Genomic DNA, 21,792 nt, shown 5'->3' with positions numbered 1-21,792 from the left:
TTTTCTCTTCGCATGGCCAACTGAACATACGCATTCCCGGAGAAACGGTTGGTCTTCCCCATTCCCTTCTTGACATTCCATTCATTTAGACACGTCTCGTCTTTTGCCCACTTTATCCTCATTTTCTTCTTTCTCCACCTATATTTATATTCTCCCCTTTTCTCGTGACCCGTGTGGAGTGGCCTCCTGAATGGTGATCTGATAATTCCTTTCTTTTTCTTCTCAGAGCCTCCTTAGTCTGGTAGTCGCTTCGACTTCCTCAGGACTCGACCTCGCCATGCAAACCTCGGATATATCAAGCATCCCGAACAACTCGCGTCTAATCCCTCCCGGGTCCAAATACGCGCTCAACGGCGACACTGGATTTTCCCACGGAGCATACAACAATAACCATCCACACTCTCAAGGATTCTCGGATCGAAACGCTCGTCGCGCCAATATACCCGCTATAAACACAAATCCAGGACAACAATCCGATATGGCTTCGGGTTTCGATATGAACTTCACCCCCCTTTTACCCTCCCAGCTGCTGGTGGGCAGTCCGTTCCAACCTGGAACTCCCTCGGCCTTCCAATCGCCTCAGTTCGCCAATTTCGGTAGCTTCTCTCAGGCCAATGGCAATGGACACGCTCAGAACAACCAGAACCACATGCACAGCCCGACTCAAGGAATGCAGAACCAGGGTCTATATGGAATGATGTCGCCCGACGGCATGGGTGCTTCTCAGATGATGGGCCCTCAGTCGCCTATCAATGGTCTTGGAGGTATGGGCAATGCGGCTCTGGGGAGCCCGCAGGCTTCAGTGGCCCCCGGCATGCTGTCGGGGACCAGCCGCACTGTTTACTTAGGAAACATCCCAGCTGAAACATCTGCTGAGGAGATCCTTAATCATGTGCGTAGCGGCCAAATTGAGTCTGTTCGCCTGCTCCCCGATAAGAACTGCGCGTTTATCTCCTTTTTGGACAGCAGCTCTGCCACTCATTTCCACTCTGATGCCATCTTGAAGAAGCTGGCCATCAAGGGAAATGATATCAAGGTTGGCTGGGGCAAGCCTTCTCAGGTTCCGACCTCCGTCGCCCTGGCAGTCCAACAGTCGGGCGCGTCGCGTAATGTTTACCTCGGAAATCTGCCCGAGGAAACATCCGAAGATGACCTCCGGGAGGAATTGGGCAAGTTCGGACCCATTGACACCGTGAAGATTGTCAAGGAGAAGGCTATTGGATTTGTACACTTCCTGTCCATCAGTAATGCGATGAAGGCCGTCACCCAGCTCCCTCAGGAGCAGCAATGGCAAGCGCCAAAGCGGGTGTTCTACGGCAAGGACCGTTGTGCATATGTGTCCAAGACTCAGCAGCAAAATGCTGCTCAGTTCTTGGGAATCGCCCCAGGATACGCGCACGTGCTCAACACGGCGGATCGTGACTTGATTTCCAATGCGCTTGCGCAACAGTCTGTGGCTGCGGCCGCCGTGGCCACGACAGCGGGCGGTGTCAACAACCTTGGCAACCGAACTATCTACCTTGGAAACATTCACCCTGAAACCACCATTGAAGAGATCTGCAATGTTGTGCGTGGAGGCCTGTTGCACCACGTCCGGTATATTCCTGACAAGCACATTTGCTTCGTTACATTCATCGATCCTACCTCGGCTGCCTCATTCTATGCCTTGAGCAACCTTCAGGGTCTGATGATCCACAATCGACGACTCAAGATTGGCTGGGGCAAGCACTCAGGCCCTCTCCCGCCAGCCATTGCGCTGGCAGTCAGCGGAGGCGCGTCGCGTAACGTGTATATCGGTAACTTGGACGAGGCCTGGACGGAGGAACGCCTCCGCCAGGACTTCTCGGAGTATGGTGAGATCGAGTTGGTGAACACCCTGCGCGAGAAGAGCTGTGCGTTTGTCAACTTCACCAACATCGCCAATGCCATCAAGGCCATCGAGGGTATGCGCAACCGTGAGGACTACCGCCGGTTCAAGATCAATTTTGGTAAAGACCGCTGTGGAAACCCTCCCCGTCAGGCTGGAAACAACCAGAATGGCCAGGGCCGCAATGGATCCGGCATGGAAGGCCCTCAGTCTCCTACCCCCCGCTCTCAACGGATTTCAGCAGAACCTCAGCCAGTCCGGCTCCCAGTCCAGTCCGACTCGTCCCGCTCTCTCCCCAGCACCCGGATCCACTGGCTCTCAGAATGGACAGCAGCGCCACCCTCTGCAGACAGTCTCCTCACCCTCTGGCGTCCTCAACGTCGGATCTAGCAATCCTCTCACCATGTACCTAAATCAGATGTCTGCCCACCAGACACAGGACCAGGAGAACGGACTCAGAGACCCTATGGCCCTAGGCGGCCTGCAGGCACAGTCCCAGGCCCCGCCCCAGCAGTCGCTATACAACGGCGCCACCAACGGCGAGCTCTCCAACGGAAGCATGGACCCACCAATGCACCCGCACAAGTCCTCAAACAACAGCTACCTGAGCGTGGGTAACGGCTCCGGCCACGGTCACCACGCCAGCACCAGCAGCCTGAGCGTTCCCCGTGCCTCGCACTCTCGAGAGCCGTCAGCCTGCCCTCCTTCTCCCAAGAGCCCTTTGGTCCTGTCTCTGGCCAACCTGGCCACACCCGCACAGGAGCCGCCCACCAGCCCCAGAGCAGCTTCTCCAGCTTCACCTCTGCGCTCGGCGGCCTCAACCACCCCGGATTCGGACTGGCTATTCAAAACGAAAACTCCCTGCCCGGCTGGGCTGAAGAGGAGATCGGGGCCAAATAATCATTTGCATCAAAGTATGCATACCCGGGGATGCATAATTGACTCATTGTCCTCTGTGAATCTAATGCCATTTCTTCTTATTTCATACATATAGTCCCTTGTTGATTGTCACGTCCTTTTTACTTTCCCCCATTTTGATTCTGATTCGTTTCTTGTATTGGTCATAATTTCTTTTTTCTATTACCTTTCTAACTCTTTGCCATTCACTTCAACCCCCTTTTTCTTTTCTTTTCTACTTTGGCATTTTTGGATTTCCTCCCCCATTTTGTCCGGACATATTCAGTTCGCCGCCAATGATTTATATTCCCCTATTAATTTCATTTTCATGCCATCTTCCCCTTCTTTTATCACCATGTATTGCTAGCTGGCTATGAGTCTTTTCCTTCTTTTTATCTTCCATTTTATCATTTTATTCCTTTATGTTGGTCTAGGGACTGAGCACACCGCATGTTTCGCTGGATCATGAACCACAGGGAGAGTGGTGCACCACACTCGGGCCCTGGGTGCTCTTTCTTATGGTCTTTTGGTTAGAGATTTTACATTATCATATCCTTGGGCAGGATGCATACCGGTGGTATGATCTAGTGGAAATACCGGCCCTGCCCCGCTTGTCTGTCGTGGATATTTCGGTTGCAAAAAGCAAGCAGGTCAGGGCTGCAGATGTGTACCTAGTGGAGAGTTCCCGGGAAAGCATGGAAATGAGTCGATGACAATACCCATAGCGAGAAGAGAACCAGTGATACCTTCATCAAACGTGTAGTCCTCGTACAGTTCAGTAGAGCGACCGATGTGTAGTCTTTGGCCTTCTCGATATAGATATCACGTGAAGCACTAGTCTAAATCAGGAACGGATCAGATACATCAAACTGGATGATTCCAATCACCAACTCGGCCTCCCATCCCTCCATCCCAACATCAGTCTACTCATCGCATGATCAACTGAAGACATCACAACATGGCGCTTCCCCCAGAGCAAATCAACATCAAGCGAAGGCGCGAAGAAGAACCTGTGGAAACCCTCTGTAAGAAAAAATGCTCCCCTTGTTTTTCCCCGCGATGTACCCCCTCCAAAAAATGCATGAAAGTCTATTACATACCCCTTGCCCTAAATTTCCTGTCAACGATTGAAAATACCCACTAACTAGAACCCCAGATATCCAATCGGCACTCCATCAAACCAAAAGACGATTCACAGACTTCGTCTTCCACAGAGTAACACTGAAGGCCAGCGAAAGTTCAGATACATCTCCAAGCCCACCATCAACAGCGCACCCAGCAGCCCAGCGGCTCCTGCGCAGCCCGCGCTCAGTAAGCAGTCTGCACGTCTCTCGCCGAGCACCAGCATCCTCAAATGGGAATGGCAATGTCGTCCCGACAGTCCGAGCTACCTCACCAGGCGCGGAATTCCGTGAAGTACAGCGTCTCGCAGCCGCACGCAAAGAGCTTGAGGAAAAGCGCCGGCAACTCATTTACTCGGGTCAAGCACCGCCTTCTCCATCACAGACCAGCCCTGCGTCTGCACCTGCACCTATATCTGGATCTGTATCCGGGTCAGGGTCTAGACCCAGCACTCCCGACGCAGCAGCAAAAGGAGAGACCAAGCAATCATCTAGAACAGCATCACCTAGCCGCGCACAATCCCTCCGTCGCTTCCAGATCTCCAGATCAAACCTCGGTTCTCTCCGGAGTCCAGGCGGAATCCAAAAACGTCGCGCTGATGGTCCGGCACCGGGTGTCGCCGTGCTAGTTGAACAACTGCATCGGCGCACCCATTCGCGCAAGACGTCCATGGTCTCTGATATGGTTGCGCAGGCGCAGCTTGGGGATCGGGTTATTTCACTTCCGCCGAAGGAAGTCGTGGAGGGTTCGGCTCCGGCTTCGCCTGTGAAACCGCGGAAGCGGCCTGTTGTTAATCAGGCTGAACGGCGGTGGAGGGAGGAGCGGAAGGGGTCGATTTCTGCGGCGAAGAATCGGCTTAGTGAGACTTTGGAGAAATCTGCGCAGCAGACCCAGCAGAGGAATTGGGATGAGGAGTCTGAGCGGCTTGCTAGGGATTTTGAGCAGGTTGCTCTTGAGCTTCAGGTGGATGATGGTAATGATGGAGATGAGCAGAAGCATGTTATGGATCTTGATACGCGCATTGCTGGGAATGGGAATGTGTCGGCCGTTCAGCCTGTGAGTTCCACGCGTAAGCCGCCATTGAAATATCAGCCGAGGCAGCCGAAGGAACCTAGAATCGCTCCTGTTCAATCTCAGTCTGGGTCTCAGTCCCCGCTGAAGAATGAGGAGGCTGTGGATGACATGCCTGAAGCGGAAGATGATGATGGTGACTATGTCTACGATGTCTATATTCGGCGCCCGCTGTCGGAAAGTGAGATGCTCAGGAACCCTCTCTCTGAGTATGAATCCGAACAGCAGCAGAAGAATGCTACCAAGGCTCAGTCTGGTGTTGGTGTTATTGTCATTACAGAAGAGGATGAGCAGTATTGGGAGCATTTCGTTGAAGATGACGAGGAGGAGTGGGATAGTGAGGACGCGGATTCGAATGGTAAGTTTCCCTTTGGTCCTCGAATTGCGATGTATGGACTCTCACTAACCCAACCTTCCAATTTAGCTGAGAACAATCCCGCCAATGACTACCCCGATGAGGAGATTTCATCTGACGATGATGGCTTTGACTTTGATGATTCTGCCAGTGAGGATGGGTTTAACTCTGGTTTTGGGTATAACTCGCGTTATGGTGGTCAGGGCTCGGATTCTGATGATTACTGATTTTCTACTTGCGTTGATGGACGCTTTGTTCTACTGCCATCGAAAGTCATGTTCCTCTTGCTTGCTCGTATTGGGTCGGTGGTTGGCCAATGTCTCTTTTACCTAGTTCACGCATAGGATACCCCATGCATTGTTTCTGTTAATCTCTTTGCTTCTAGCCTCTCAACCTTGTCGCGACCCTAGGAGAACAACTGACAAAATTGACATCTCACAAGTGACCACCGAGCAATTGCTCCATTGAAATCATCCTTACACTTGACATACCGTAGCCCTGTGCATTACACTACCAAGGTTAGTAGATATCTAGATCGTGCCCCGTTGCGCCTACTGCAGAACGAATGTAACCTGACATCGACCATGGATAAGAACATACCCACAGCAGGCTATCCTGTAACACGCCTACGACCATAAACCAGGATAGATGCACATATATACACAGCATTTCACTCTCTCCATTCTTCCACATACACAAGTCGACCGACAATACGACCCCTAAGCACACACATAACCTACTGTGTCCGTACAACCACAATCCCTGCCCGCCCAACCTAACACAAACCTCAATCCTCACCTTTCTCGATATAAAATGACATGATATGGTAATCGTCAAGCATGCTATACAGTACACGATCATATACATGTATTTACATACGAATACGAGGAGTGTAAATGCAAATCCACACAAAACCCACATTCCACTTTCGGATCGCTTAATTCGCTTACACGGGAATCAGCAGCCCGCAATTGGTGGAGATAGATTAAACAAGCACAAATCATATTGTCCTTCACGGCGCCCCTCTTGCCTATTTCAGATTAGTGCTGATGAGATTCGACAGCGATAGGGGGATCGGGTGGATTGGGGCCTGTTAGGGCGAACTATGGCGCCGGGAAGTTCGTGCCGAGTTGGGGATGGAGTATTTGTTGTTTACTTTGTTTTTTGGTCCTTACTATACTATACATGTAAGTATAAGTGTAAGCGTATGGTATCTGTATTCTGGGAATGATTTGCTTTTTTGGGCTGTTTTATGGAATACGAAATTGATGTATGATGTGCCGCACGGAGTACCAGACGTTGAAACGTCCAAGCCTACCTGGGCAGTGGCATATGTGGCATGTGTCATGCAGTGACATTCAAATCCCGAGTCATTTCTGCACGAGTATTAGCCTTTGAAGAATTAGAGATTGGCTTTTTCTGTCTGACTGTTGTGCACTCTATACATCGCCATTCTAGACCATGTTATAGTATACCCATGCCATTCTTAAGCTGTTAAACACGTATGTGTGCCGCAATTTAGATTGCCCCACTGATAGAGTACACATTGGCCCCTGACTATTTCGACATTGGGGCCTTAATTTACGTTATAGTATGCCGATCAACATTCTCTCTTCACTCCACTGTACATGTACTAGGCTAGTCCCTTACGATGCATCTTAGCAGTATGCGCCCCACATCCTCCCGATTCCCCGAATGTCCTTCTCCAATCCCCGAATTTCGAGGTTGAGGCTGAGACATTGGGCACAGTGATCGTCCCTCTGTCATGGAATGAAAACTTTGAGGCACCTACGGGATGGTTCCCCGATCCCGACGCTACACCAATTTGGTCATCATTTTAGATGGGATCTTAATGCGATCTAATTAATTATCATTCCTGTTCCTGTCTCCTGCTCCAGTTCTAACTACTATATAACGAGTAATTAACAATAAGAAAGTCCAATTGCAAACACATGTGCTCACCTACCAACTTGGTACCTATAAGTCTCCATCCAAAATCTAGAAACAGCACCACATACGTCCATACAGTAAGCAAATCATATGCCCATCTACCCAATTCGATCGAACTCGTAGATCCCAATTATCAAAGACCACAAGCATACATGCAAAACAAAAGCTAGAGCGAGCCATCAGAAAAGAGAAAAAGCAAAAGAAAGTAAAGAAACGTAGATCCATACTAACGTGAGCGCTTGCGCGCGACACATCCAATGCACACCCCATACCCGACCCCCGTCTCACCTCCTATACATGTACTGTACTTACGACCGCGCACTGGTTACTGCCTCCCACCTCTGCGCTCAGAGCTGCGCTTGACCCCTCACTTCTGCCAGACCTCCCTTTCCTCAGATGGTATCTCATATCTCATATCTCATATTAAACGCGTCTATTCTACCGCCGATCAACGGTGGCTATGCAGCTAGTTTACTGCACTGCGAAAATCAAGCGCATTGTTATTGTTTCGGGCTATGCTTTGACCGACTGTATGTACACAGTCACTATTGTTGATGATGGCTTGCTTTATGTTGTATTGCATTTCAGTGACGCGGTCTCGTACGTAGATGTCGTTGTCGATCTCCGATAGATTTTAAGATCCATTTTGAGGGCCATTTTTGTTTCGTGTTCTTTTTTTGTTCCACACTGCACGGGTTGGACTTGCAGCCACCGGTGACTTATTGAAGGTGCATCCTTCCAGGATTGATCCTTCTTAGAATTTGGAATCGGGGGCTGTGGGTTACATTTGCAGGGGGCGATGTGTCCGGTTTTAGTAATTATAGCGATGGATCCGTAGTAGGCTGAGGATGTTGTGTCTTGCCCTTGTCCTTGCTTGTGCTTGCACTGCCATATCGTCTTGTTGGGGCTAGAATTGAAGGATTGGACCCCACGATTGACGAGTCAGCCTGCTTTTCGGCCCATTGCATTTGCTGTGGTATTTACGCTTCTATCAATTAGAAAGAGTCAATCGTTAGTACTGTAGCCACTCGCAAGTCTCCGACAGGGTTCGGCTAACGGAGAAACTGGACTAACTATAGGAATATTGATAGCGGGGATTACAGATGCAGAATGGCCTACGAGTGGTGTCATGCAGAAGAATAAATCTGAATCTGAATCTCATTTGAGCTGTTGATAGCTGTGTCCGACCGGATTGCTCCAAGTCAAGATGGTATAGTATAGTGTAGTGTAGACGTCAAGAAAAGTCAGGGAGTGAACATCCTGGCGCGGCCCAAAAAAAAGAAAACACCCTGCCAAACGACAGGAGTCCACAAATAGACCTCCCACGCTGAAAAAAGGAACTCCAGTGAGGTATCTTGAGTAAAAAAGACAAAAAAGTAACCCAAAGCAAAAGTGCAAAGAAAAAGACGCAAAAACGAGAGTACCTCCCAGCCCAGAAAAAAACAAAGAAACCACCCATAAAGAAAACGCAATTAAACAACAACAAAGAAATCACAACCTCAAAACCTCCGCCCTACTTTCCCTCATCCAAGGATACCAAACCTTCCCCCATTCAATAACACCAAACCGGGGCGCCCCAGACTCAGTCCCACCCTGAACACTAGTCCCCTCCCTCAAAAACTCGCCATCACGCATCCGCCGCTGCTCCCGCAAAGTAGGACACTTCTTCTCTTTAATAAAGCGATAGAACTTGCACTGAATACCCTGAAAGCCACGTCTCTGGCGATCTGGAAACTGCCGATTGAACGCCTCGCGCACCTCCTTCCACTCCTGGCACAGATCAACGCGATGGTACCAGATAAAGTACATCTCCTCCTCCTCATACTTGGGGCGCGGCGGCCGGCGACGATCTGCGTTTGCGCTGGAGCTGCTTGAGACGCTGTCGTAGCGTTCGCGGCTCTGCGGGTGATAGGGGTCTGGGGAAGAGTTTGTTGAGCGTGAGCCTGGGCCGGACACCGACCCTTGGTTGCTGGTGCTGTTGTGTCTGGCGCTGTTTGGGTTTGTGCTCATTTGGTTTGAGGGGCGGTATGTTAGGAACATGTGGTGGGATTGGCTTTGGCTTTGGTGGTGAGCTGTTGGGCCTGCGTGGTTGTGACTTTGGCTTTCGCTATGGCTATGGCTGCTGCTGTGGGTTGCGCTGGATAGTGCACCCGGGCTGGTGTCGTGGTATCGTCCATACCAGTAGTTTGGACTTGGGGGAAACTTGGCGAGTGTTGGTAGCTGTGGATGGATGGGATTGAGGCGTGTTGGGAGCGAGGTGAGTCTGAGTAGCTGTCTCCTTCGCCCGGATTTAAGAGGGCGTCGATTTTCATGCGGCTTTGTCGTGTTGAGGGCCGCTGCGCGTATTCTGTGCGTGTTTCCATTATGATGTGTGCCTTGTTGTGGTGTAGAAGTACAGGCGAGTAGGTTTTGTGGTTCATAGATCTGAATAGATCTGAATCCGGGGTGAAAAGCCGAGCTTCACTTTTTTTTTTTGGGTCCCAAGCGGTTGCACAGACCAAATTAATTTTAGTGGGGAGGATGTAGGAGAAGCGGCGTATATCAGATCCAACGATCAATGGGGGATATTTGGAATGAACGTGTGTAAAAGTAAGGGAGGTGGGATGAAGTATAGCTGGGGTAACAGGCCAAGGTTTATAGATCAAAAAAAAAAAAAAAAAAAGACTTAAGGAAAAAGCAGATCAGAGCCTTAAATGAGAAACAGAATCGAACAAGCTAACTGTCTGCTCCTTTTGGCCCCCTGTATAGCTGTGTACCGCGGATACACAAGGCTACAGGGGTGGTTTGGTTCCACCCCCAGAGAATAAAAAATAATTAATCGGTGAACCGGACAGGGTGCTCCGTGTCCGGTGGAGAAGGGCTTTTAATTATTATTATTTTTCGCCACTATTTAAATCGATATCTTTGAAGAAAAGTGGCGATCAAAGTCTCTGTGTCCCTTTCCGCGGCAATTCCGTGTGGATTTACACCTTTACCCTTTTACACTCTTAGCGCAAATGTCAATTACAAATTTTAGTAGCAGCTATAGACAGCCCTGAAGATGGAAGCATTTTCTGTTTTGGTACATGTTTCAGTTCTTCTCAGATACAGTGAAATTAAAAACCAACACAAACGCGCGGCGTCTATTGGTAGACGCAAGAGTCATCTGTTGCGACATACGCCATGGCCTTGGGACACCACAACGAATGAACGTGTCGAGCTAATGCGGGCTCAATTTGGCCTCGAACTGCCAACACATTCCAAGGCTAGATGTCCGAGGGATGTGGCACAAGCTCTTCTCTATCCTCATCAGGCTCGGCTCGCTTTCCGGCCTTGATATCTGTATATAGTTGGAAAGCGGATTTCCCGCGCAGTCAAGTTGCATCCCGGAATCTCCTTTTCAGACGATCCAGCCGAGCTGCATGATTGGCCTCCACTTTCGGATATCCTTGTAATTTTCGTTCTTTTGCGCCATTTTCTCCCTAGATCTGCGCCTTGACCAAGATCGTCGGTCATCTGCATTTGCCGCCAACGGTTTTTGGGATTTTCGTCAGCCGGTGCCAAAAGAGATGAGTATGGTCATAACTAAGCGCCCACGTACACACACACTCTCTCTCTCTCTCTCACTCTCTCTCTCTCACTCACTCTCTCTCTCTCTCTTTTCAATATTAAACGCGAATAGAAATGTGAACGCCAAAATTCCGAAACCCGAAACAGTAAATGTGACGGAACCAGAACCAAAACCAGAAACAGCTGCCTATCTGCGGCGCAGTCAACTTGCGCAAGCGCCGTCTCCCTAGCCCAACGGGGGACGTCATCTGTCGACGCTGTATGGCCCGTTGCTTCCGAGATCCCTGACAAGCCTCCTACTCAGGCGCTGAACAGACTGTACAGGTCCCTGAAGCCCCCGATTCCGTGCAGATTAGATCAACACGGGGCTAAACCAGCCTGCTCCCCCCGCTCCTCTTTGTTTCTGCTCCACCAGATCCAATCACGGAGAGGGTTGGGGTTCATCAATCGCGTAGCCGCAGACGAGGACAATCACGTGAGGCCTTAGCCTGATGTGGATAATATAGTCGATAGTACGGACTCCGTAGAACAGTCTGTGGTTAATGATTTAATCAAAAGTACCAAAGTACCTGACCCGCTCGAACCAAAGTGAGACTTCCTTCCTGAAAAGATAGCTGTTGTGACTTCGTGGTGCATGTCAATGTATTCAAACCCTAGACAATTTTACGAGTCATGCTGTGCATACTTAGCTCCTAGCCAAAAATAAATTCCAATACAGTCAACTCTCGCTTATACCACAGCATACTATCCAAGCCAAACTACGTGGTATAATTGAGTTGTGTTTTGGTGAGAGGATGACATAATATTTGACAAGCTAACTCTAAGCCCTAATACCTATTTAGTCTTCCATCCCATCATCTGATCCAAAGTCACCTGACGTTTCTCATCAATCTGAATCCTGCCAAAGTCGCTGATTAAGCTCTCAATTTGTCTAATATGGTCCGAGGTACCCTTTTCTTTGCTACAAACCCATAGTAGGATATCCTGGAGGCTGTCCAATATAGCAGAATTAGACAGAAGCTCAGGTGGGGGCCCATCAATGTCAATATCCTGAATTTCTGAGGTTGTTGGGGCAATATATATATCTTGCTCATTGGTCTCATCTCGCCCTTCAGTCCCATCTTCTAACATGTCTTCGTCCGAAGGGTTCAAAAACTCGTCAAATGGCACAATATCTTTATCACCAAGCTTATCAATTGCTTGATTATATAGACTTTCAATCTCATCACTCAATCCGGGCTCGGAAAATAGTGCAGACTCAGGTGCGGACTCGGGCGCGGACTCAGGTATAGGTATAGACTTTGGACTAATCAAAGTACTTTGTTTAAAGCAATTGATAATCGTTTGGTCTGATACACTTGTTCTCCAAACTTGCGTTACCCAGGTAACAGTATAATAAATGCTCATTCTTTGTTTTGGGTCTATCCCACGATCAAGAAAAGCAATCATATAGCGCATCCATTTCTTCCGATAATGGTGCTTCAAGTTTTGGATAATACCTTGGTCCAAGGGTTGATAAATTGAAGTTGCGTTTGCTGGCAAAAAAACAACCGTAATCCGGGGTGGTGGTGGCGCTCGCTGGAGTCCAATAACATGTGGTGAAGCATTGTCTAAAAGGAGCAAAGCTTTCTTATCTAAGGGAATACGCCCATAGAAAGATCGCAACCAGTCCTCCATAATGTCATGACGCATCCATGCTGCCTTGTTGTGACGCCAAACACATCCCAGAGCTCGGAAATTAACCCCCGGAGTGCGCGAGGGGTTTTTGCTGTGCCAATCAACCATAAAGGGACTCGATCGGAACCATCCGCATTTGATGCAACAACAATAGTGATTCGTGTTTTATCAAGCTTTTTGCCAGCAATTTTTCCCTTTGAAAGACCACCATTTGGCATACGTCGCCAAAATAGGCCAGTTTCATCCATATTGTAGATTTCGGACGGTTTGAATTGATTGCAAATCGATTTGGTGCTTTTGATCTGATCATGTACCGAGGATGGGACTGAGGCAGCTTCTCCGTGGAAAGTATGATATTGAAGAGAGTGGCGTTGTTTGAAGCGAGTTAACCAACCCTCAGAGAATTGAGGTTTGGTCCGATCTTTGTATTCCGGTATTTGTCTCCAAAGCTCAGCTGCTTTAGTTTGGATCAAAGGGCCATTTATTGGTATTCCATTGCCAATATGGTTATCTGCCCAGTCATATAGCTTTTGGTCCAATAATGGCCAACGAGAGGATGAAGATCGTTTGTTTGCCCCTGCAGGGCCCGTATCAAGATAATTGTATTTGGATGAAAGGATCCTTGATATGGTTGACCGGTCAATCACTTGTTTGAATTGGTCCTCAAACCACTTAGCACATGCAGTCTGCGTGGGCTTTGGGCTAGTATTAGACCAAAATGCCCGTAGTGCCTGTTTCTGCGCGTCTGATATACCCAATTTGGTACGCTTTGGTCCCATTCTGACGCGCTTGGGTGGGGTCGGGAGGGTAGGAGAGCTTGTAGATTGAGGCATTCTGATTGGTTGATTGCGCTGACTAAGCAGATTTGAGAGGAAGAAAGTGTGGTAAAACAAAATGTGTTATATTCTGTCAATTTATATGGAAAAAACTGGAATGAAGGGGCCATCCAAGCAAGGGATGTGTTATTATCAAGAATGTGCAATATCCCACCGTGGTATAAGCGAGAGTTGACTGTAAAGACAAAAAATGATAAATTGGTCCATAATTGATGCTATACTGGCCAATTGATTTCTTAATAATTTTGTCTCTTTTTCTTTTTCTTTGTTTGCAGATCGGATGTGTCGAAACTCCTGGGTTTGACTGTCAGTCAGGGCTAGATTTCAAATCTCTGCCATGGAGCCACAACGCTTTGTCCTGGTGCTAGGCGTTAGCGATAGCCGCCAACCGAGCACATAATAATTATTAATCTCGGGGGGTCCGAACATGCACATACAAAACATCTGAACATTCTAGACTTCATCCTGTACCCGCATTAGAAACGGGAATTTTCCGTCTAATAATTGACTATTCCAGTATTTTAGGTAGACACATGCAGGGCAAAAGCCGAAAAAGAGGACCCCACGGAGATCAGAGACCAACTAGGCAAAAGAACAACTGAATCATGTATGAGAATCAAGTCATTGAACCATTGAACCGTGGATCTCCAATTGAGGCTCAGGATGTGTCTAACCTTGGATCGGAGTCGATCCCCCGAACTGCGCCGAACTGTCAGATCGTGGCATGATGTATTTGGAATACCCATATTTCTGCATTGAGCACCTGACAGTATACATCTGCATGCAAGATGTAACAGTCCTCACCCTGGGGAGTTGGCTGTTGGCTGTTGGCTGTTGGGAGGCGCAAAGCCCAGCGCCAACGTGCACACGTTTGCACACATCGTAAGTTCCAGAACAAAAGAAGAGACTTTTATTTTCTTGGTATCTTGGTAATCCTCCAAGCTATTCCTCTATCGGGAGTAAAAGTGAGAGGAACAAAGAAAAGCCCCCTCTCTCTCGTTGCCTCCGCCGACTCAATCTCCGATCGTCGGATCCGACTCCCATCCATATACATACCCTTGGAATTACGAGCAGAGAGAAAATAAACCCCCTTCCCGCCTCGAGATGTATGTTTCAGCCGCATGGTGGTAATCGTGCAGATATTATCCGCACTAGACACGACACTTACATTAGTAGCAAGCACTCTGCTTCGCATACGTTGTGACTAGCGCCGTGATATACAAAGACACACGTAGCCCGGCTCCGCTTCTTGGACCCCACACCATCGGTATTCTACACGAGTCTCGGGGTATATCCTTATCGTGATTGGCCGTGCACTTCGCAATACGGAGTACTACTTCTCCTCCTCCTAGTTTGATGTACATGGGTTTTCCGCGCTGCAGTGAACCGGGAACGCCGCTTTGGGAGTGGCCCAACGGCGGCAGAGAACACGTACTGTAACATATAGCCGAGGCCGAGATGACCTCACAACGACAGGGAACAGAACAGGCGTCGCTGCCAAGGAGAGCCCAATATACAATACCTACTAGCGTGCTCGCTGCTTTTCCTGGATTCAGCCTAGGGCTGTCACGTTGAAGGAGATGTGACCTTGAGGATTACTACAGGCTCAATCGGGCAATAAATGAGAGTCTCGGTGTTCTGGCGCAGTTCTGGAATGGAGACAGAACAAAGAAATGATAAGCGAAGCAGCGAATGAGAATTGGAAATCCTTTATATTGGTATTGTCATATGGATACGTCTTTACACGCCTAAATGACTGGCAGGGCTGGATACGCATATACTGTACAGCTGGTAAATACAATACATAAAATACGAATCAGGCCATGGAGTATGGAGAGTACGTAGTACTCCGTTTGGACATCGCACTCCAAACTCCGTACTCCGTATCTGAAATGATTTCACTCCGAGTCTCACCCCCACTTGTGGACGCCTATTTACTATATGTCTTTGCGGATCATCTTCACGACTCGGCTAGTGATCGGTAGAGATCAGGTCGACTTGGAGCAAAAGATGTGGATGTGTCATCCTGCTCTCGCGGATTACCTTCCAGACGGGTTAGACTTGAAGGGTGGCTGACGCTATGTCGGCTCATCAGAGCCGCTAGATCCTTTAGCCACGCAGATGCGCCGGTCTAGCAGGGGCCTCTTCGCACTAGGGACACGTGGTTTTCGTGCCGATTACGCTTTACTGCCGAAGCTTGCTTATTTTCTGACTCGGTCGATCGTTCAGTCTCGTTTGATTACTTGGGTCTTACAATAGTAATAAATAAATAAAAGTAAAGTACTCCGACAGGTCTAGCTTTGCTTGTTTCGTGCCTCTCGAGAGACAATATATCTGAATAGATAGTCGCACAGCGTTTACATTTACATTAACATACACATCAACTTTGAAGATATCACATAGCCTGCAGATACCTCTTCAGCTTCACCTCGCCGAACCTGATTTGCCCGGCTTACTAGGTCCGTGCAGTACATAGCCCCGGGGTCTTAACCCCATTACCCATTACCTACTTATATACCGGTACTCCGAACAGACCTTAATTTAATTAAAAGAAGACCCACTAACTGCCCGGTTACTGTATACACGGATGTGATAGGCCACGGCGTATCAACACTACCAAATCACATCTCTGAAAAAAAATAGTGGATCACTATATGCAGGGCAGTGTAAGTTGAAATTGTTCGACTATACGCTATACATGAAGTAGGGCGATAGAGCGCTTGACTAGTACTACATGAATACTACATGTACATGTACATACGGTGTAACTTAACTTTATGGAAGGATCGGGTTACACGGCAGGCGATCGGTAGGTACAAGGTACGATGTATGGGTGAGAGGTGAGAGTGAAAAGTGGAACTATGGATGTCGCCACACCGACAAAGTACTTAGATTTGCAACTTTGATTATGCGACATGAAGGATTTGCACTGCAAGGTTGGGTGTTGGGGCTGGAGGATTGCAGGCGTTGAAGGATTGCAGGATGTATTGTGTAGGCAGTGGGATGTGACATGAAGATTCCTTCGAAAAGAAAGGACCAAGAACCAACAGGAAAAGGGTAGGAGAGAGAATTCTGATTCGTCAGAAGCGATGAGAAGGGGGCGAAAAAGGGAAGAAACAGCCATCATCCCTGGATTACTGCAGTAGTTTCATGCTACATAGTCCACGGCTACATTCTGTACGTTGATGATCATTAGCGACCGGGCTGGTGATAATCATGATCATGAGATGCATGGTACGCCTAGTTGATCTCATATCTCATACTGATATACACCATCATTCTCACCTCTCCTCCACTAGGATATCTCATAACTATCGGTGAGCGAGCGATCAGGTCAAGGCCCACACGTGCACATTCCTTTCTTCCTTCATTTTAAACCAATCAAACTCCGGGCATTGACGACAGAGGCAAGGACTAGTGCTCCGTCATCACACCGAAGCCAGAGCCTTGGGTCCTTCGCCCAGGATCGGGCCTTGTAACGTGGACTATCTCATTGTTATGGTGTTTCACTTCGGCCGATGACTGGTTGAGACCTGTCTTGGATGTCCAAACATAAATCTCAATGTCGGACGTGTGAGTGGCCACTCTCTGAGAGAATGGTGTGTAGGATTTCGGAGCTAGAGGTCGTATTCACACGTACGTTGACGGGTCTGACACTCCAGGGCTATGCCTAGTTCAGTAAGTGGTTCGGATGTTCTTTTCTTCACGGGAGGGAATATCTCCGAGGTTTGGCCTTGGAATTAGAACACCCGAAGTCTAAGCCCTGAAACTCAGAGACACTGGACGATTTTAGTTTCAGTCGAATGATAATCTGATCCGCTTTTCGCCTATTTCGGCAGGTGTTCTTTTTTCACTTTGCTGCCAAAAGTATAAAACCGGCACTATCGTATAGGGTCTTGGCATTCTTCAGGTTATGGAGTATATGATTTTCTACTATCGACTCTTGATCCTCTGGATCCGCTCTATCCTAGCTTTATTCGAATCCATACGTTGAAAAACTGCGCATTTCTTTGTTCGGTGATATTTGTGACCACTCTTAGCTCGGACTGACTTAGAGCCCGACCGCATCCGACGACAGCTCGCGCATCTTGACTCAGTTGGGCCACTCTTCCGGCCACCGGTCTTCTTATTGGGAGAGCACACAGCCCTGGATGAACAGGATGGCTCGCGTATATGCGAAGGTGACGTCGGCCCTGAGTAGTTCGCGAGTCAGACCGTTGCATCAGTTCAGTTCGCGGAATCTAGGAAGTACATATCACAGCCCTAAGTCCGAGGGTGAAAGTGGCTGAAGGATCCGAGTCAGAGTATCCGTAAGCAAGGGGAAAAAAAAAACTTAAAATTACAATGTTTCAATACACGCATGTATTGTCACGGTTCAAAAAATTACAAGCGCGTCTGCAGAGCCTCACCTATAGACCTCTGAATCTCCTCGCGTGCAAACTCCAATCAGCGTTGAGCTATTTGATTCCAAATAGGTCAACCATGGATTAAACCCACTTCGGGGTAGCCGGATCAAGTGGAGCAACGGAGAACACGGAGACATGATAAGGGGAATGAATTTCTTCATTATTTGCTGCATTTGCTTTTACTTACTACAGTATGTTGGTGAATACCAGTCAGGAAAGAGTCGATGATCGCGTGTGATCATCCCAATTTCCCGTATCCATGAATTCAACCTTCTATTCCGATCCTCGCTATGTCAAACTATCCTAAGTGGGGTAGTGGGTCCTTTGTGCATATACGGTGTGGGTAGCCATGTCTTGGACGCCTTGACGCACACTGTAGCATCTAGTGGTATATAGCCTTGCATTAGACATTCGTAGCTGTAATAAAGAAAAACCGTGGCTATCAAAACCCGAGAATATGGAATATGTACGGTATTGTACATTCTATGGTTGCATAATGTATCCCGAGAGCAAAGCCTCAGCCCGTTATTCGGATGTGAATGCGACTATCAGATTGGTTGCTGCCAGATCGGCGAGCATACCGCAGTGCAGTAGTAGCAGTATAGCGTCAAGTTAACCACCGCTATAGGATCGATCTCCTGCAGGATGCCTGCAGAGCAAACTGTTTCAGGGTATGCAACTAGACTGATTCGACATGATGTTGGGAAAATGCGGGATATTGTCGTGATGGTTCTTACGTAGTATCGACCTTTCGTATATACATGGTGCTAGGCTATACAAAGCAGCTGCCCAAATTAGATCTCTGGGATTCTACTGTGGGAATGAATGAGCAATGGTATTCTTGCAGGTTATCCATTTAGTGTAGATATCAGATCGACATTCACCGACGTCTTGTATATCCCCAAGACACATGACCAACATCCAATATCCAACATCGTCACAGCCAACGTTTCACTTAATTTGGGATAGTGTCTCTTCCATTCAGAACCCAACAAAACAAAACTACCGAAACTACCCGATCCTGCACAAATCCCCAAAACGACCAAAATGACTTCATTTGCATTCTTACCCCGCATCATATCCCCTCCCCCAACCTCCCATCAATGCACACCAAGAAAAGAGACAAATCACCACGTGGCGAAGTCACTTCTCTTTCCTGTTTTGTGTCAATGCCAAACCCTAAGTATGCAGGGCATGGAACGCCTTGAGGTTGGTTGGCTTGACCGGGGTTGATCGGAGGAATTTGGGGCGTCATGTAAACCTTGCCAAGCCACTCTTCCTCTTTTACGTGCTTGGTTTATCGTTTATCCTTACCACCTTCCTTGAATGGAGAAGTCCCGGCTATTGCTGCATTCTCCGGATCTGGTGTTCAAGGCGCCTGGTAGGTTGGGGGGTGACGCGGTGTTGGGGCTGGTAACATGGTTATTGCTGTGGTTTGGCGCTGTTGGTTGCGGCTTTTTCTTCTACTGGCTGCTGTGGTGCCGTCATACGTAGATGATATATCCACGAAGTGGATTTTGATCTTGGGATCGGCAGTGGATTGGGAGTGGAGGTTTTCCTATTCATGTCAGCTGATACAGACCGGTGGAAGGGGTCTATGGAGAGCTGAGTCCTTAGGATAAGGGCAAGAGTAGGAGTTACAGATTGAAGTAATGTCTGAAGCGATATTCCATTAGAAAACTTGTGATATCGGGGTGTTGACAAAAGGAGAAAACCTAAATGGAATTCCCCTGCAAAGCAAAGAGAGAAAAAGAAAAAAACAAAGTATCACTCCCTGCAATATTTGAAGTTGGATAGCGCTGATGTCTGAACAATATGGCCGACATACCGGCATGGTACTGTCGAAGCAGTAGCTGTCGAAGTGTTCTCGGTTAATGGTTATTCTCAAGCTACTCAGACATGACGGCGGCGAGTGCTCTGAACATCGGGTTTCTCACATCGAAGAAGTGAAACTCTTGCGCCAGGGCACAACTAATCATTCAACTGTTAGCAAATGGGTTACTTTAAAAGGAACAAGCGCGAGAAATCAGGCAACTCACGGGTCAGCCTCAAACTTGGAAATGCAATCGTAAGTGCCTTCCTTGATGCCTTGGTAAAAGTCCCAGCCGTCGTGCAGGCTGAAGAAAGAGACATGGATATCGAGAATTCCCTTCAATAAGTCAGTGGGCGTTTCAACATCAACAGAGTCAACGCTCGGGAGACTTACTTCTTCGCCATTCGTGATCAGAACCTGCTCAAGCGCCTTGCTCTCCCAGTTGGGCTGAGAAGCAATACCCAGAATGTTCTCGTCGTTCTTGCCCATCAGCGAGGTTGGCAGACCAGAAAGGCACACGACGCGAGAAGCATCGGCCCTAAGGCGGCGTGCAAGCTCGGGATGTTCGTTGTCATTGTCCATCAGCTCAATGGAAATGTTGATCACATCGTCGCCGACTTTGAGGGGGATACTCTCGGGATGCATTTCGAGATATCTGTTGCAGTCATCGGCATCGGTAAACTGCACATTGACCTCGCCAGAGGTCTCACTCCAGGCCCGCTCGATAACACCACCGTAGACTAGGTGCAGAACGTGGGATACTGTCACCCACTTGGGAAGGTTCTTGAAAAGCAAGCGGCGAGGGGGACTAGGCTCGGCAGCGGCGGCAGCAGCAACGGCGGCATTGGCCAGTCGCAAGGCTCGAAAAGAACTCATGAAGACCTTGGCAGACGCGGGAGGGCGGAAGCCCTCATCTCCCTGAGTGTTGCCATCGGTGCTGGTCTTATCAATCTTGCCAGGCTCTTCATCATGTCCGGGGTTCTCGGTGGTGTCAGCGTCGACAGCTGCAGCTGCATCGGAGTAACGGGCAGTGGCGAGCATAGAAGCAGCGTGAGGTTCGGTCTGTGAATATCAACATAAGACATGCACTTATGGGGCCAGCGGTGAGAGGGCAAGGGAAGGGAAGGGCAAGAAGGGGTAAGGTGGGCATAGGAGCAAATATGGTCAGAACATACCTTGTTGCTAGAGACAACAGAGCGATGAATCACCTCGGTGCGAGACTCGGAAGCTAGAGGGGAAATGTAGGACTGATAAGCCTCTTTCCACCTCATCTGGGCCTGTAACTGGGATTTGGGGGTAGCATGAATGCTGTCGTCCAAAGTCTTCTCACCTGTCACTCTAGCCCAAATGATGGCAGTCTCATAGAAGCTCTCCTGCATGGCGTTAAGCTCACTGGTGCGAGCATCGCTGACCTGCTTCCAAGGAGCGGCGTTGCCAATGATCTTGGGCGTCATGGCGCTGTAAGGCATCAAGGAAGAATGGAAGAGATGCTAGGGACCAGAAAGAGGGGAAGGGAGGTGAACGAGAGAAGAAGAGAAGAGAAGAAGAAAAGAAGAAAAGAAGAGAAGAAGAAAGAAGTGAAGAAGTGAAGAAGTGAAAAGAAAACAAAACAACAAATACGCGTCCACAAGTTGGGATGTCCTGGGGAAGGTGCGATGGTGGTACCTGCCTACTTGGGAGTTCCCAGGCCTGACATCGGCTTTGGCTACATACGGCTACAGTATACACCTTTGAGCATTATAAGTCTATTTGGTTGCCTGCAAGACCGCCTTCACGAGCTTATTGTATGAAGACCTTCTATATTTGGTATTCGGCCTCAAGTTTCATACCAGTTTCTATGCAAAAAGAACCATAAGCTGATAGGACTCACAGGCAGAGGAACACGTGTGGTAGGCGATAAGTATCAGCCACTACACCATGCGGACGACGAGAAACTTGACTACAGTCTCCTAAGATGCCGCCCCTGCGTCTAGCACAACAAAGACATAGACCGGGGCCGAACAGACAATGGGACATCGAAGATATCGGCGACGCAGTGGGTGAAAGATGAAGTGAGACACAAGTGACGGAATGCAAAGGTGCATTGCGCGCTGTTGCATGTCTTACTTGCGCGTGCGTTTTAATATAACCCGGCTGCTTTCTTTGTGAATGGCCTCGATTCCCAGCTCGAGTGGCTTTAAATAGTATCTGGATTATCTATCGATTCTACGCTTGGATAGATTGCATCAATTTGCTAGAACATTGATTGA

The 21,792-nt window shown here is 48.5% G+C and overlaps 6 protein-coding genes across 6 annotated transcripts; 3 read left to right on the top strand and 3 right to left on the bottom strand.

Moving 5' to 3' along the window:
- Window positions 1–277: 277 nt before the first annotated feature.
- On the top strand, window positions 278–2,257 carry N7446_011412 (uncharacterized protein; the record flags this gene model as incomplete). Its single annotated transcript, XM_058520154.1, has 1 exon — window positions 278–2,257. The coding sequence occupies one exon, from the start codon at window positions 278–280 to the stop codon at window positions 2,255–2,257; it is 1,980 nt and encodes a 659-aa protein (XP_058367678.1).
- Window positions 2,258–2,270: 13 nt separating this feature from the next.
- Window positions 2,271–2,767, top strand: N7446_011411 (uncharacterized protein; the record flags this gene model as incomplete). Its single annotated transcript, XM_058520153.1, has 2 exons — window positions 2,271–2,477; window positions 2,522–2,767. 2 exons carry the CDS (start codon window positions 2,271–2,273, stop codon window positions 2,765–2,767), a joined length of 453 nt encoding a protein of 150 aa, XP_058367677.1.
- A 908-nt stretch (window positions 2,768–3,675) lies between these two features.
- On the top strand, window positions 3,676–5,744 carry N7446_011410 (Iwr1 domain-containing protein). The gene is made up of 3 exons (XM_058520152.1): window positions 3,676–3,789; window positions 3,921–5,315; window positions 5,382–5,744. Exons 1-3 carry the CDS (start codon window positions 3,723–3,725, stop codon window positions 5,537–5,539), a joined length of 1,620 nt encoding a protein of 539 aa, XP_058367676.1. The 5' UTR covers window positions 3,676–3,722; the 3' UTR covers window positions 5,540–5,744.
- Window positions 5,745–8,753: 3,009 nt separating this feature from the next.
- Window positions 8,754–9,272, bottom strand: N7446_011409 (uncharacterized protein; the record flags this gene model as incomplete). Its single annotated transcript, XM_058520151.1, has 1 exon — window positions 8,754–9,272. One exon carries the CDS (start codon window positions 9,270–9,272, stop codon window positions 8,754–8,756), a length of 519 nt encoding a protein of 172 aa, XP_058367675.1.
- Window positions 9,273–9,292: 20 nt separating this feature from the next.
- N7446_011408 (uncharacterized protein) lies at window positions 9,293–9,625 on the bottom strand (the record flags this gene model as incomplete). The annotated part of the gene is made up of 1 exon (XM_058520150.1): window positions 9,293–9,625. The coding sequence occupies one exon, from the start codon at window positions 9,623–9,625 to the stop codon at window positions 9,293–9,295; it is 333 nt and encodes a 110-aa protein (XP_058367674.1).
- A 9,994-nt stretch (window positions 9,626–19,619) lies between these two features.
- On the bottom strand, window positions 19,620–20,997 carry N7446_011407 (uncharacterized protein; the record flags this gene model as incomplete). Its single annotated transcript, XM_058520149.1, has 4 exons — window positions 19,620–19,701; window positions 19,770–19,879; window positions 19,937–20,605; window positions 20,719–20,997. 4 exons carry the CDS (start codon window positions 20,995–20,997, stop codon window positions 19,620–19,622), a joined length of 1,140 nt encoding a protein of 379 aa, XP_058367673.1.
- Window positions 20,998–21,792: the final 795 nt, after the last annotated feature.

Source organism: Penicillium canescens (assembly GCF_028828765.1).
Source record: "Penicillium canescens strain IBT 15451 chromosome Unknown utg000008l_segment0_segment0, whole genome shotgun sequence".
Classification (NCBI taxonomy): Eukaryota; Fungi; Ascomycota; class Eurotiomycetes; order Eurotiales; family Aspergillaceae; genus Penicillium; species Penicillium canescens.
The sequence above is the reverse complement of the archived record's forward strand: the minus strand, read 5'-3'. Positions and strand labels throughout refer to the sequence as shown.